Source organism: Schistocerca serialis, chromosome 1, assembly GCF_023864345.2.
Source record: "Schistocerca serialis cubense isolate TAMUIC-IGC-003099 chromosome 1, iqSchSeri2.2, whole genome shotgun sequence".
Classification (NCBI taxonomy): domain Eukaryota; kingdom Metazoa; phylum Arthropoda; class Insecta; order Orthoptera; family Acrididae; genus Schistocerca; species Schistocerca serialis.
In genome coordinates this window covers 229452007-229467819 of record NC_064638.1, presented here as the reverse complement: position 1 = coordinate 229467819, position 15813 = coordinate 229452007, and the positions used below count along the sequence as shown (strand labels likewise).

At 41.5% G+C, this 15813-nt stretch overlaps 1 protein-coding gene across 2 annotated transcripts in view; it reads right to left on the bottom strand.

Annotated features, from left to right (window-relative positions):
* The window catches only part of LOC126466467 (uncharacterized), a 63887-nt gene extending 56154 nt beyond the window's left edge, over positions 1-7733 (bottom strand). Inside the window, exon 1 of one of the 2 annotated variants that reach the window (XM_050096389.1) lies at positions 7371-7733. In XM_050096389.1, coding sequence (XP_049952346.1) covers positions 7371-7481 — 111 coding nt within the window. In that variant the 5' untranslated portion in view covers positions 7482-7733. Of the gene's footprint in view, positions 1-6986; positions 7138-7370 lie in introns of those variants that run through there. The other variant, XM_050096390.1, reaches the window with a different exon arrangement.
* Between the last annotated feature and the right edge of the window lie 8080 nt (positions 7734-15813).

Sequence of the window (15813 nt, the reverse complement as noted above, 5' to 3'; positions counted from 1 at the left end):
TCAAGGACATGTAGGACACTGAGAGACCGCATACAGTGGGCGGCCAGGTAAGACATGTGGGATGACCAAGAGAATTTTCTATCAAGCAGGGGCCCCAGGAATTTCATAGTTTCAACGTACGGAAGAGCAACATGCCCAAGATGTAAAGATGGTGGGAGAAACCAACTGCGCCACCAGATATTCATACAAATGGTTTTCCAGAGGAGAAACTAAAGCAACTGTCGATGCTCCATGAGTAAAGATGATCGAGACATTATTGAAGACGCCGCTCAATAAGACAGATCCATGGAGAACTGCAATACATGACAAAATTGTCAACGAAAAGGGAGCCGAAGACACCAGGTGGAAGACAACACTCAGGACAGAACCCTGAGGCACACTGTTTTCCTGGGTAAAAATGTCTGACAGGGCAGAACCCACATGCATCTTGAGAACTCTGTCTTTTAAAAATTCCTCAAGGGAATGGGGCAGGCGGCCACGGAAGCCCCACGTGTAGAGAGTACGGAGGATACTGGTTATCCAGCAGGTGCCGTAGACCATCTCCAAATCAAAGATCACAGCCACAGTTTGGGATTTCCAAAACCATTCATGACATGGGTGGGCAAGGTGATGAGGTGGTCAACTGCAGAATGGCATGCTCAAAGTCCACACTATGCAGTGGATAGTAAACTGGAAGACTTGTGCTGCCACACCAACCGGGCACGAGTCATACATTCCAACACCTTGCAAACACAGCTGGAGAGAGAGAGAGAGAGAGAGAGAGAGAGAGAGAGAGAGAGAGAGAGAGAGAGATGGGGTGGCAGCTAGAAGGACGGTGTCTGTCCTTACCAGGCTTATGTATGGGAGCGACAGAGGCTCCACACCAGTGTCCAGGTAACGCGCACTCTGCCCAGATGCAGTTGTACATATTAAGCAGAAAGAGCTTGCCCACAAGAGAAAGCTGCTGCAACATCTGTGTGTGGACAGCATCTGGCCCTTAGGCAGAGGATCACGATGAACTGAGAGCATTGTAGCACTCATGATTTTGAGAAGAGATGGGTATCGCCCGAGCTGCCTCCACTCATTTCCAGTGGAGGACAGCAGGATGATAGGGGGAAGAGCTCAAAATTTCTGCAAAATGGCAGCCCAAGGTATTGGAGATAGCAGTAGGGTCCACAATGACATTGTATGCTATTGTCAGACCAGAAATTGGGGAATGGATATTGGTCCCAGAGAGCAGTCGGAGGTTGGCCCACACGACAGACAAAGGGGTGGAACTGTTAAAAGAACTAGTGAATGAAATCCAGTTAGCTTTTTTCACTATCCCAAAGAACGTGACAACACTGTGCACACATCTGTTTTACAATGAATGCAGTTTTCCATCATAGGATGACAGTGAAATCTGCAGAGAGCATGTCTCAGCACGTGTATTGCATCGCGGCATGCCTCAGTCTACCAAGGGACTGGAACACAGCATGGTAACAGGGAAGTGCAAGGAATGTGGTAAGGATAACATTTATAACATATTCCGCCTGGTCATCACAACTGGGGAAATCTTGTTCTTCAAAGGTCACCAGGGAGGAGCAAAGCCACCAGTTAGCCTTAGTAAGCTGACATTTGGGTGAGCATGCAGGTGGGGGTAGGAGTCAGCAAACTGACACCACATGGAATGGTCACTCGAGATGATGGGCAAGCTGGGAAATGCAGAAGGAAAGGTCCGAAAGGGAATAGGTGCGCAAGGAGTCGAAAAGTAATGTGGGTACTCCTGTGTTAAGGCAGAAGACGTTAGTTGATTAAGAAGGTCAGTCAAAAGGGCACCTCTCTGACAGGTTCTGGGAGAATCCCAAAGGGGATGATGTACATTAAAGTCACAGAGTAATAGAAATGGTTGAGGTATCTGTCCAGTAAGGTGGAGGAAGTCGGCCCTGCTGACATCTAGTGACGTAGGGAATAAATGGTACAAAGGGTAGAAATCAGGTGAGGGAGGAAAAGGTGAACTGCAACAGCTTGAAGGTGGGTAGTCAGGGAGATGAGCTGACTATGAACATCATCCTGTACGAGCATCATGCTTCACCATGACATGGAATGCTGACGTCATGGTGACAGTCACAATGGACCAGGAAGAAATGCAAAAGTTCAAAGCGGTCTTGAGGATGCAATTTTGTTTCCTGAAGGCCGTGAACTGTCCATTGGAGGAGAGTCATGATGAGGAAAAAATGAAGAGATGTCACCTCGGCAGGTGCCAAGTGCCAGCCTGCGAAGACTCGCTGCTACAGGGCATAGAGGTACGAAGATCCTGCTCCACGAGCTCCACAGAAGCATCGGCTTTCTTGTGCTGTTGCTCTGTGGAGTCCAACACTGAAAAACAGTTGGTGGTGTGCTTCGGCAACACAGAGGCTGGGCAGGCGAAGGTATCACGTGGTGACACCATCAAAGAGGATCTTCGAGTCGACGAAGGAGAAGACCGTTTGCCTTTGTTTGACATCTTCAAGCCTTTCTTGTTAACAGAGTAAGACTCAGGTGTTGGTTGGCTGGAGGGATGTAGGAAGTCTTCACAGGAGTACTCCTTCTATCCTTTCCAGCCTGCCAGTAGTGTAGCTGATGGCTTTGCCCACCAAGACGAGTTTTTGATGCCTTGTTGCACAGCTGGACGAGGGGTGGCGATACTACCTTAACACTGGGGGGCTTCCCAACCTCAGAGCTGAATTTGAGGTCGCATGTGTGCATGGCCATGTCCTTCATGGAGCGAGATGTAGCAAGAACAGAACTGTAAGTGCCAGACAGTAGAATGCAGGGTTGTAACTAGCCAATAACTTGTGAACACCTGGGCAAGGCACTTTTTCCTTTACCTGGATCTCCTAGCCAGCCCTCTCATCAAGATACATGGGACAAACTCGAGGTGAGACAGCATGGCCTCCATAGCAGTTGATTGAGAGGAGAGAAGGAGGTGGACAATTGTCGTCGTGCACATCCCGACCACAGGTTACACATTTAACTGGGTGTTGACAAGATAGTCTAGTGTGGTTGAAACAAAGACACTGGTAGCAGTGCATTGGGTTCGGACTGTATGGTCGGACAGTGATAATTTCATAGCCTGGTTTCATCTTGGACAGAGGCATCACTCTATCAAAGGTGAGAAAAAGAGTGCCTGTGGGCACTAAGGAGGAATCTACCTTTTTCACCACCCGATGGATGGCAATGACATCCAGATGAGAGAAAAATGATTGAATTTCGGCCTCAGTCAGACCGTTGAGCAACTGAGTGTAAATAACACCCTGGGAAGAATTCAGATTTATATGGGCCTCGACACGAACTGGATAGCCGTGGAGAAGCATAGTGGCAAGCAGAAGTTGTGCTTGAGAATCAGAAGTAGTCTCCAAAAGAAAAGTACCATTCCACAACCGAGAGCAGGATTTCAAAGAGCTGGCAATTGCATCAACACCTTTCTGAATAATAAACAGATTTACCATTGCGAAGGACTGAAAATCTTCAGTACATGAAACCACAAGGAACTGTGGTGCAGCTGGAAGGGTCTTTGAATCAGTAGCCTCATTTGTTTACATTTCATAGACATTGATTGTGAAGATGATTGGCTCAAAGCAAGAAAATTGCCCATGATTGTCAGTGGCTCTGATGGCATGCTCCTTCCAACTGGAGGTCCCCTTCATAAGGGGGCGCACCTACCTTAGGTGATTGCACACACCTCAGGTCACACCTCCTGAACATCTGACAGAGGGACTAACTGGCAATTTGGGAAGGCAGCAGCTCAGGCAATCACCCCTCCCTGGGCCTGGCCTATACCAGGTGTCACATGCGACCCCCTACCTGTCGACCCGAGGCTGGGAATTATGCATTACCCAGTTTTTCTTGTTTGTAATTTTGTGTGATTTGAGACTGCGGTTTTTCTTTTCTTTAAAACGTTATATTTGGGTTTTCCCCACCCTCAAACCCCCAATTTCCCGTGGTTTTATTTTTGGAGGGAGATGTTACTGTGTTATTTGTCTGTATTTTCGTGTTTGTTGCCGTGTGTATGTAGTGACATAACAGGCACCACATTGGAGACACTTAGAATAGCCATTTCTGCCATACTGATGATGTCATGAAACTTCCTGGCAGATTAAAACTGTGTACCGGACCGAGACTCGAACTCGACCCTTTGCCTTTCGCGGGCAAGTGCTCTACCAACTGAGCTACCCAAGCACGACTCACGCCCTGTCCTCACAGCTTTACTTCTGCCAGTACCTCGTCTCCTACCTACCAAGAGCACTTGCCCACGAAAGGCAAAGGTCCCTAGTTTGAGTCTCGGTCTGGCACACAGTTTTAATCTGCCAGGAAGTTTCATATCAGCGCACACTCTGCTGCAGAGTGAAAACCTCTTTCTGGGAATATCTCCAAAGCTGTGGCTAAGCCATGTCTCCGCAATATCCTTTCTTTCAGGAGTGCTAGTTCTGCAAGGTTCGCAGGAGAGCTTCTGCAGTTTGGAAGGTAGGAGACGAGGTACTGGCAGAAATAAAGCTGTGAGGACGGGGCGTGAGTCGTGCTTGGGTAGCTCAGTTGGTAGAGCACTTGCCCGCGAAAGGCAAAGGTTCCGAGTTCGACTCTCGGTACGGCACACAGTTTTAATCTACCAGGAAGTTTCATATTAGCGCACACTCTGGCAGAGTGAAAATCTCGTTCAGATAATGTCATGTTTTCAAAGCAGATGGGTGGAATCGGACACTTCTATAATCCCGACCGATCTGCAGCCTGAGGCTTGGGTTACATCAAAAGGCGAAAGTTTGGTTCCGAGTTGTCAGACCCAACAAATTCAGTGTAATGAGAATAACTGATTCTATTATGGGGCTATGTTACACAAAGGCTTACTGGATTTCAATAAGTTGCTTATGTAGACCATTTTGATGGTACCAAGGGTCACAGTAGACAGTGGGTTCAATGTTTCCCATAAGAAATATAAATACATAGACTGAATGAAAGGCTAGATCAGACTTCTAAAACAGAAAGGATGGTAAGTCAATAGTGAAAATGACATGGGATCTTTAGCAGGCAATATTTACTTCGAAAACCATGATTCCAGGACACTATGTGAAAGAGAAAACCAATCAAATTATTCATTAATATACGGAGGGGTGGAGGAGAGGGTGGCAGTTTGGGAAGAACAACGCTACAGATCACAAAGCAACCAGTAAATTAGGTTACAACGAAGTAATACACAACTTCATGTAAAAGTTGATACTGTGCAATAAAAGAAATGATACCATATGTAGTTGACAGAGCATATGTCAGATAGGCCTAATGGAAGAGTAATGATGGCAATGGTAGCAAGAACAGTGTGTTGTAGGCCTGTCAAATGAACGTAATAAGAAGGCAAGTCAAATATTTTAAATTTTGATAAAAACAAAACTGAAGAAATTAATAACAAAAGAAATACAATGAGACAATCAAACTGAAGGTAGTTGGGGCAACAGTATATTACTTGCAATGGAAATTGTGAGACACAGAAGTATCTCAGCTTGAAAGTATGAAATTTATTTGAAGGTGACCAAATGATTGGAGTATGAATTGATGATCACATTGATCACTTAGTACTCTTTATGGAATCACACCCTACTGTTTGTTTAGAAGGAAGGAAAGGTCAACTGTATCTGCCACAAAAATCATCTTGAGAGACTTTTCATCAGCATGTGAAAACCAATAGCACACAAAGATCACCTTTTGGTATCTTAGCAAGGGCTTTCCCTCTGTACCATTCTGGTTTGTTCTTTAAAAAGTAGCACTGAGGAATATGCGGGGACAGTTTGAAACTAGTCAGATTACATCTAAAATAAAACAGGTTGTTATTTTGAGAGGTCAGCTATAAAACCCACTTGAGGTGGAAACGGATTATGAATGAAATCAAAATTAGGACCTATTCTATTCCTTGCACAAATAAATGACTTAGGGACAATCAGAAAGTACTGATGTAATCATATATGTATATATGCAGATGAAACATCCTTCCTGTAAATCTTGTATTGGGGGATCTCAAAAACATGAATTTGATAGAAAGTGCAGTTACTTGGTTTAACACAATAATTTACTATAAAATGAAAAGTGACACACACGTTCAGTCTCTCAACAACTGACAATATACACAGAGAAAACGTCATTTTTCTACGAAATGTTTCTTATCATTATTACATGCCTAGTGAATGACGTAGCGTAAGTGTAGCAAATCAATGACATGTAAAATACCAGAAACTGTATACCTCTTAAGCCTTACCACACAACTGATTAGCATAAACTAGCATTAGCCAAGTTTTTATAGGAAATAAAGTGTAAAACACACTTTTTTAATACACCCAACACAGGTTACAGTATGCCAGGCAGGTTGTAAAAAATCTGCACAACCTCATGTCAGCAAACCTATTTTCTTCATTTAGAAGAATTCTTTGTATACCCATACGGAAAATTCCATATTAACAAGTATTAATAAGTGAATTATTCATTATCCCACTAAATGGCTGGCTGAAATTTTTTCATAGTATTTATTTCAATCTCTTTTTTCGAGTGCCATTATATATTTTACACAATTAGATTAAAAATGTGCATGACTGGTGACTACAAAGGAAACTGTTTCTTTTTGTTTTTTAAAGACTGCCTTATTCCAAGTTACTTCATCGTCAAAAATTTCAGTGACAAACTCCTGGTAATGTACCTTTTAAGTTTACTTACAAACTTCATACTGTTTGTTGCTATGAAGTAGTTTAACTTTTACAGTCTAATATAAAATGACATAATCTTACTGTTCAATTTGTAGAAGGTATTCGATACATAAACCGCACAGTAACGAGATAAATTATTTTGTTATTCACTGTAACATAATTATATTACAGGCACACCACTGGGGTCATTACCGCGGAACACTGTAAGACCGAGATATAACGATCCATGACAATGCCAAAAATTTATATCTGCAGCACTGTGTGCTGTCGATAGCTTCGAAATGAAAATTAGCAAGCAATACTAACCCCAAAACCAAGTTTATTATTAATGTTTATTTCCTCATCCGTGTGGTCCACTCGCGAGACACTCATGGCATATACTGAACTTCCCTTTCGTACTCTTCTCCGACTCTAGCCCGCACCCTGACCTGTCATGCAGCCGTATCTACTGATGGTCTCGCTCCAGTTTCCAAGGTTATCTGGTAACGTCTGCCCTCTGTTGTTACGCATGACGCACTTTTCTTGAGGCATACTCGAATAATATTCCTCAATATGTCAAGTACGGCGGTTCTGTGACACTAACTGGTCATAGTCATGGAAAACTTAACAGCTTACTGTTCGCAATTAAACAGTGTTATCGGACTCAGTGGGTGTCATTTACGGAATTCAGCTTCCCCTGTCACCACGTACCTTGCGGTTTCGGTTACCATCTGACAACTGTTCGCGTTGAGGGTCGTCTGATACTCTCGTCCAAATGGGATCCCTTGATGCAGTAGCTTGATACCTCACGTACTCCCTCATTTTACTGCAGAAATGGTTGTTTGCACTTATTAATGTCCATATTGCATATTAAATCAAGATGTGTTTCTGTAAAATTGTGTCACACTCCCTCGTACTGCCTAGTGCCTACGGTCTCCATGCACACAGATCACATTGCATAAACACTGCAAAGTGCGAAGTAAACATGTTTACAAAGCTACGCATCATTTCAGCGATCTTTCGACGTGGGCTGTTTCGATATCAGCGACTGAAAACTCAAAATCGCTAGTTCTGCGTTTAAGTTGGTCGAAATTTGGATCTGAGTGATCAGCGTAATGACAAACTAGCACCAAAAGAAAAAAAAATGTAAAATCAGGGCTCGATGGAAGATATGACTATGCAACTAGTTTCATGCATTTGCTAGAAAACAGTTAAGACCAATTCACCCTGGCCGCCAAGTCATGTCAAAATATTCCACAGTGCATTTCAAAGGGCGGCACTCACCCATATCATCAGCGTCATATCACGTTCAAATTTTTTCGGGAAGTAGGTTTTTACTGTGGCGTCGTTTACTGACAAAGGGCGTTAACCTATTTTCGCCTCGCTCATTTGAGTTATAGTAGTGAATTTTGCACTTTTCTATCTTTTTAATCTTTATTTTATTAATTTGCTGTGTTATCGTTACAAATTGCGAATAGCCCTTGATAACCTGGAAGTTTTTCCCATTGCGTGTTCTTCTATAAGTGACGACTGACATCTGAAAGCGAAAAATGATTTAGAGTTTACAGTAACAAAACTGAGCTCACACCTGCACTGTGTATAAATAAGAACATAAACTGACGAAGCTGTTTTCATTAAGTTACCTCTTATAATGTGGAAAATGCATCTCTACTGAAGGGGAAAAAATACAGTTGCATGTGACGTCATTTGCTATGTAAAATAAAAAACCTCAATAGATGTCTACATATCCATCTACATCCATACCCTGCAAAACACTATGAGGCGCATGGCAGAGGGTACATTCTATTGAACCAGTTATTAGGTTTTCCTCTTGTTTATTCACGTATGCAGCGTGGGAAGAATGATTGTTTGAATGCCTCTGTGCATGCAGTAATTATTATAATCTTATCAACATGATCCCTATGTGAGTGATAAGTAGGGGATTGTAGTATGTTACTAGACTAATCATTTAAAGTCCATTCTTGAAACTTTGTTAGTAGACTTTCTCACGGTAGTTTACGTCTGTCTTCAAGAGTCTGCCAGCTCAGTTCCTTTAGTATATTCGAGACACTCTCCAATTTCATAGCCCCACAAAGTGTTATATCCATGTATTTGTACGAGTTAGCCTATTCCAACACTGACTCTTTGATACTATAGTCATAGGATACTGCGTTTTTTCGTTTTGTTAAGTGCAAAATTTTACATTTTTGAACATCTATAGCAAGGTGCCAATCTTTACGCCACATTGAAAACTTATCAAGATCTGACTGACTATTTATGCAACTTCTTTCAGACAGTGCTTCATTAAATATAACTGCATCATCTGCAAAGCCTTATTTTACTACTAATACTGTCTGCAAGATAATTAACATATAACATGAACAGCAAGGGTCCCAACACACTTCCCTGGGGCACATTTCTTCATCTGGCGATGACTCTTCATTCAAGGCAATATGCTGTGTCATCCCCACCAAAAAGTTCTCAATCTAGTCAGAAATTTCACTTGATACCTCATATGATCATACTTTCAACAACAAACGTAGAGGTGGTACTGAATCAAACGCTTTTCAGAAATCTGCATCTACCTGGCTGTCTGGTTGCTTGAGCTGAGAATATGTTCTAAGATTTTGCAACAAATGTATGTCAAGGATACTGGACAGGAGTTTTGTCTTCCCATATAAATGTTGTTTTGCTAGCAAATAAATGTTGGTGTTTTGAAATGTTGTTTCACTTCACAGCAATTCCTCATACAAAATTGATAATGAAGATCAGTTCAGTATGGTGCAGGGATGTAGACTGCATGACGTATGGCGTATATGGGACCCATACCAATAGGACTAACAGGTGATAATGAATGTATACAGAGAAGGGCAATATGAATGGTCACAGGTTTGTTTGATCTGTGGATGAGTGTCATAGAGATGGTATAGAAACAGAACTGTCATCTTTAAATGATGACTCTAGGAAGACATTACAGCTGCTTATTGCTCACACAGGGATTATGAGGACAAGGCAGCATGCACAGGGGCATTCAGACAATCATTCTTCTAGAGCTCCATACATGAATGGAAAGGGAAGAAACCTCAATAACCGTCTGCCATACACCTCATGGTGGATTGCAGAGTATAGATATAAATGTAGATGTAGATATGGAAGTTTGTGAGGCCTGCATGGGTAGTTGAAGTAGTTAAGGCGACTGCTCGCAATAACTGGGAAATACGGGCTTCAGTCACAGCCCAGCATAAATTTTCATATGTCACTAATAGCTAGTACATCTATGCCTAACGCAGCTGATGCCAAGACATTCGTTTCAAATTAACCCTTTCGCTGCTGTAAACTTGCTTCTGTCCTGCGCACTGCTTTGTTACAGAAGTAACTTGTCCTTAGAAGAGAGAGAGAAGTTGGCAGCTCAGGATGCATACAGACATCAATAGCACCGTAGGTAATGCCACTTGGCGTCCGTGTGCACGTCCACAGCGACTGGGGAACAGTGGAGTGGGACGTGTATTCACGTCCAAAGCAGTGAAAGGGTTAATTATCATCATATACATCAATATCGTAGGCTTTCTTTTCCTTGTGAGTCATGAGTCTTCTGACTGGTTTGTTGCAGTCCCGCCATGAATTACTCTCCTGTGCTAACATCTGCATCTCAGGCAACCTATGTCCTCAATTATCTGCTGAATGTATTCCAATCTCTGTCTTCCTTTATAATTTTTGCCTCTACATTTCCCTCTAGTACCATGGAAACCAGTGATGTAGCGTAGTTGTAAAGGTTGGGGAGACTCTACAGTTATTATAGGGAGACAAAATAGTACAATAAACAATAATTTAAATTAATGAAACAAAATGCATCAAATAAAACAACAACAACTACTACTACTACTACCAATACCACTACCACCGCCACTTATAATAATAATATTAACTTATAATAACTAACTTGTTCAAGAAAGGATGACAAATTTGTAGAACTCTAGCAGCAAGAGAAGAAGCACTTACATTCTCTTGTACACAAGTTCAATGCTCCTGTCTTTTCTTTACACAAATAAGTCTATAACTCGGTCTACAAAGCTCTGATCACTGGATAGCACTCCAAGTAGCGTCTTTTCTATTGCTAACGTGCTGAAACACGACAGCCGGGTGTTGGACATTGAATTCCTTACATAATTCTTCACTCGTTTAAGAGTACTCATGCTCCGTTCTATGCTTGCTATAATTGCGGGAAGGGTCAAAACCAAAAGCAAGAACTTCGTTGTTTCTTCATAAACAGAATTTAAATCATTGCTGACAATGTACTTTAAGAGGATTCTTGGAGATAAGTGTTTTTTCTCATCGGCATATATGTTACACAGTACATGCTCAAGTTGTTCTTGTTCGTAAAAAGGATACTGTTCTAATAACTGAAGCAGTTTCAACTTTGGGAATTCTTTTTGATAGTTTGGGAAACGCTTTTCGATCAGAAGTTCAACAAACTGAATTTGGGATAAACTCTTTAAGTCTTCTTTCCATCTGAACAATTTGCAAATCCAATCCATAGTTGCGAGAGGATTACTCTTCTCGATGGCCGCAAAAGGATAGTTCTTGTTTACAAATAAATACAATTGCCTGAATAAGACGAGCCAATTCTCTCCTGTTGGATGCAACTTGTTCATTTTATTTTGTAGCCATCAGACGAGCGGCTTCAGAAAGGGCGTGCTCAAGTCTACTTTTTCCCAATAACTGAAATGATTCTTTGTTCTGCAGGTGACGTTTTGATATCTGATGCTTTTGTGCTTTCCTGTCAAAATTCTTTATTGTACAAATGCGCTCACTGCACCATTGCTTTTCACCGCCGGACAGAACACATATATAACAATATATTCTGTCATTAACTGCATTCGCAGTCAGCCAAGTATACTTGTCGTACCAGGCTGTCTGAAAAGTGCGTTTTTGTTTGGCTTCACTTAAAACTACACTGAGTATAGGAATAGGTCGTTTGTCCTTCAACTCGAACTTTTTTCGTTCGTTAATGTGTAAAAAGGCGTTTTTAATAAAAATTCTATAAGGTCTTCAGTTGCTGGCTCACTCATGTTGGCGACACAACGAAAATATGCGCTAATATCACACAAGAATTACTATGAACACAAACCGTGCTACTGTTCACTTCCGTGTTAAAAGCCAGCATAGAAGCGGCAGAGACTAGTCTCGATACCTGCTAGCAAGTGTAGGGCACCAACCTTCGTGGAAGAGGGAAAGTGGAGGGTAGCCGAGAAAGCCACTAAAGCGCGCAGGTGCACACAGCCAGGTAAGGGAAGGGAGGCAGAGACTGGGAGCAGTCGAGTCTCAAGCAGGCAAATGCACCAATACTCAGGGTGCGGTGCGGGCTACAAAACTGATGTCTTCGCACATTTAGAGCTCTTAGCAGAAAGTTTTTTATATTTTTGTTATGAATTATTATTTCATCTTTTTTAAGCAGGAATACAGGGGAGACTAAGTCTCAAAGTCTCCCCTCACACTACGCCACTGATGGAAACCATTCCATGATGTCTTAACGAATGTCCTATCATCCTGTCCCTTCTCCTTGTCAGTGTTTTCCACTTACTCCTTTCCTCTCTGATTTTGCTCTGAAACTTCTCATTCCTTACCTTATCAGTCCGCCTAATTTTCAACATTCGTCTGTAACACCACATCTCAACTGCTTCGATTCTCTTCTGTTCCACATTTCACTACCATACAATGCTGTACTCCAGATGTACACTCACAAAAATTTCTACCTCAAATTAAGGCCTATGATTGATACTAGTAGACTTCTCTTGGCCATGAGTGCCCTTTTTGCCAGTGCTAGTCTGCTATTGGTGTCCTCCTTGCTCTGTCCATTGTTGGTTTTTTGCTGCCTAGCAGGGGTGATTCTAGAAGTCGGTCAAGGGGGGGGGGGGGGCAGGGGATTTGGTGGAATGAAATATCGCTTAAGGAAAGAGAAATGGGGTCCTCCACCGACAAATTAGTTTTTGGTAACTGTTTTGGAGTTTAGAGTAAAAACGTGTCTACAGAATGTGTATACCTGGGAAAATTCCTTAACTTCATCTACTTTGTGTCTGTCAATCCTGATGTTAAGTTTGTCACTGTTCTCATTTCCGCTACTTCACATTACTTTCGTCTTTCTTCGATTTACTCTCAATCCACATTCTTTACTCATTAGACTGTCCATACCATTCAGCAGATAATTAAATTCTTCTTCACTTTCACTCAGGATAGCAATGTCATCATCGAATCATATCATTGGTACCCATTCACCTTGAATTTCATTTCCATTGCTGAAGCTTTCTTTTATTTCCATCATTGCTTCTTCGATGTACAAATAAAACAGAAAGGGCAAAAGACTGCATGCCTGTCTTACACTCTTTTTAATCAGAGCATTTCGTTCTTGGTCGTCCACTCTTATTGTTCCCTCTTGGTTCTTGTACTTACTGTTTATTACCCGTCTGTCCCTATAGCTTACCCCTATATTTCTCAGAATTTCGAACATTGTCGAAAGCTTTTTCTAGTCGACAAATGATATAAATGTGCCTTGAGTTTTCTTTGATCTTACTTCCATTGTCAACTGCGACGTCAGAATTGCCTCTCTGGTGGCTTTACTTTTCGTAAAGCCGAACTGAACATCATCTAACAAACACATCTTCGGTTTACTTTTCCATTCTTCTGTATATTATTTTTCTCAGCAACTTGTATGCATGAGCTGTTAAGCTGTTTGTACGATAATTCTCGCATTTTTCCGCTCTTGCAGTTGTCGGAATTGTGTGGATGATATTTTTCCGAAAATCAGACGGTATGTCTCCAGATTCATACATTCTAGACACCAAAGTCAATAGTCGTTTTGTTGCCACTTCCCCTAATGATTTTAGAAATTCTTATGGAATGTTGTCGATCCCTTCTGCCTTATTTCATCTTAAGTCCTCCAAAGCTCTCTTAAATTCTGATTGTAGAACTGGATCCCCTACCTATTCTAAATCGACTCCTGTTTCCTCTTCTACCACATCATACAAATCTTCCCCCTCACAGAGCCTTTCAATGTACTCTTTCAACCTATTCGCTCTCTCCACTGCATTTAACAGTGGAAGTCCAGTTGCACTCCTAATGTTACCTTCCTTGCCTTGAATTTCACCTAAGTGTGCTTTGACTTTCCTCTGTGCTGAGTCAGTACTTCCGACTATCATTCTTTTTCGAGTTCTTCACATTTTTCATGAAGCCATTTCATCTTAGCTTCCCCTCACTTCCTATTTATTTCATTCCTCAGCGACTTGTATTTCTGTATTCCTGAGTTTCCCAGAACCCATACTTCCTTCTTTCATTAATTAGCTGTAGTATATCTTCTGTTGGTTATGGTTTCTTTGCAGTTACCTTTTTTGTATCTATGTCTTTCTTTCCAACTTCTGTGATTGCCGTTTTTAGATATGTTCATTCCTCTTAAATTGTACTGACTACTGGACTGTTCTTTACTGCTGTATGTGCAGCCTTAGAGAACTTCAAGTGTATCTTGTCATTCCTTAGTACTTCCATACCCCACTTGTTTGCTTATTGATTCTTGCTGATTAATCTCTTAAACTTCAGCCTACTCTTCATTACTACTACACTGTGATCTGAGTCTACACCTTCTTACAATCCAGAATCTGATTTAGGAATCTCTAACAATGATGTAATCTAACTGAAATCTTCCTGCATCACTCGGCCTTTTCCAGGTATACCTCTGCCTCTTGTGATTCTTGAACAGAGCATTCGCTGTTATTAGCTGAAATTTATTACAAAACTCAATTAGTCTTTCTCCTATCCCAATCTTTGTCCCAGGCCCATATTTTCCTGTAACCTTTTCTTCTACTAATTCCCCTGCAACTGCATTCCAGTTCCCCATGACTATTAGATTTTCATCTCCCTTTTCGTATTGTATTACAATACCCTTTCAATATCCTCGTATACTTTCTCTGTCTCTTCATCTTTAGCTTGCGACGTAGGCATGTATACCCAAACTATCGTTGTCGTTGTTGTTTTGATGTCAGTTCTGATAAGAATAACCCTATCACTGAACTTTTCACAGTAACACACTCTCTGCTCTATCTTCCTATTCATAACGAATCCTACACTTGTTATACCATTTGATGAAACAGTGTGAGTATTTTAAATGCTAGAAATGCTGGTCTACATGATTTTATTCATTCAGCATTAGCTATCATACTTATTACTATTTTCTATAATTATTTTGTACTTTTTTTGGAGGTACCTCCCTCAAAATTAACCTCCAACATAATGTTTAAGGGGTGTTTAACAAGTAATGCAACATTTTTTTTCTTAGCGTATTTTACTTGAATAAATACGCAATTTGCTCTATTGGAAATCGTGCAATATTCCTGCTGCTTGCCCTATACTTCCATGAATTTCTGATAGATGGCGACGCTAAATGAAGACTTCAATATGGTGTGCAAAACAAAGCTCCATTCCAAGCAGAGAGCTGTCATTGAGTTTCTTTCGGTTAGGCGCTTACAGAATGTCGATGGAGAACTGGAAGTGAATAAAAGCATGGTGAGGTATTGGATGAGGCGTCTGTCATCATCACAACAAAGTCGCTCAAACATGTCCGATCTCTTGCATGTCAGCCAGCTGCACACAGCTGTGACTTCTGCTTTGTTGGAACTGTTTGTCACCACAAAAATGCAAATGAACGTCTCCTGCTCCATGACAGTGGCAGGCCTCACTCAAGTCTGTGTACCTGAGAGGAGGCCACAAAACTTCACTGGACTGTTCTTCGTCATCCACCCTACGACTTGGAGCTCTCCCGTTGCGACTTCCAACTGTTTAGCCAATTAAGGGTTCACTTTGCCAGAATCAGTATGTGGACGACGAGGAGGTTACTGTTGAATAGAGACCGGTTTATATGCATATAAAAATCTTAAAATATGCATGCAAATATGCATGAAAAATGCTTAAAAGCCATGAAAAGTGTCGAAATATGCAATATCAAATAATAATAAAAACATGGTAGTTACTGCGTGCATTGTATCTCAAAGTCGAACCTTTGCATGTCAGTTACAAGGAAGAGCGCCGGCCACGCGAAAAATCGGTACATTTAGAACGCTGATATCACTTTCTGAATACTTTCTGGTAGCGGTCAGGAAGGGGTCCTTTC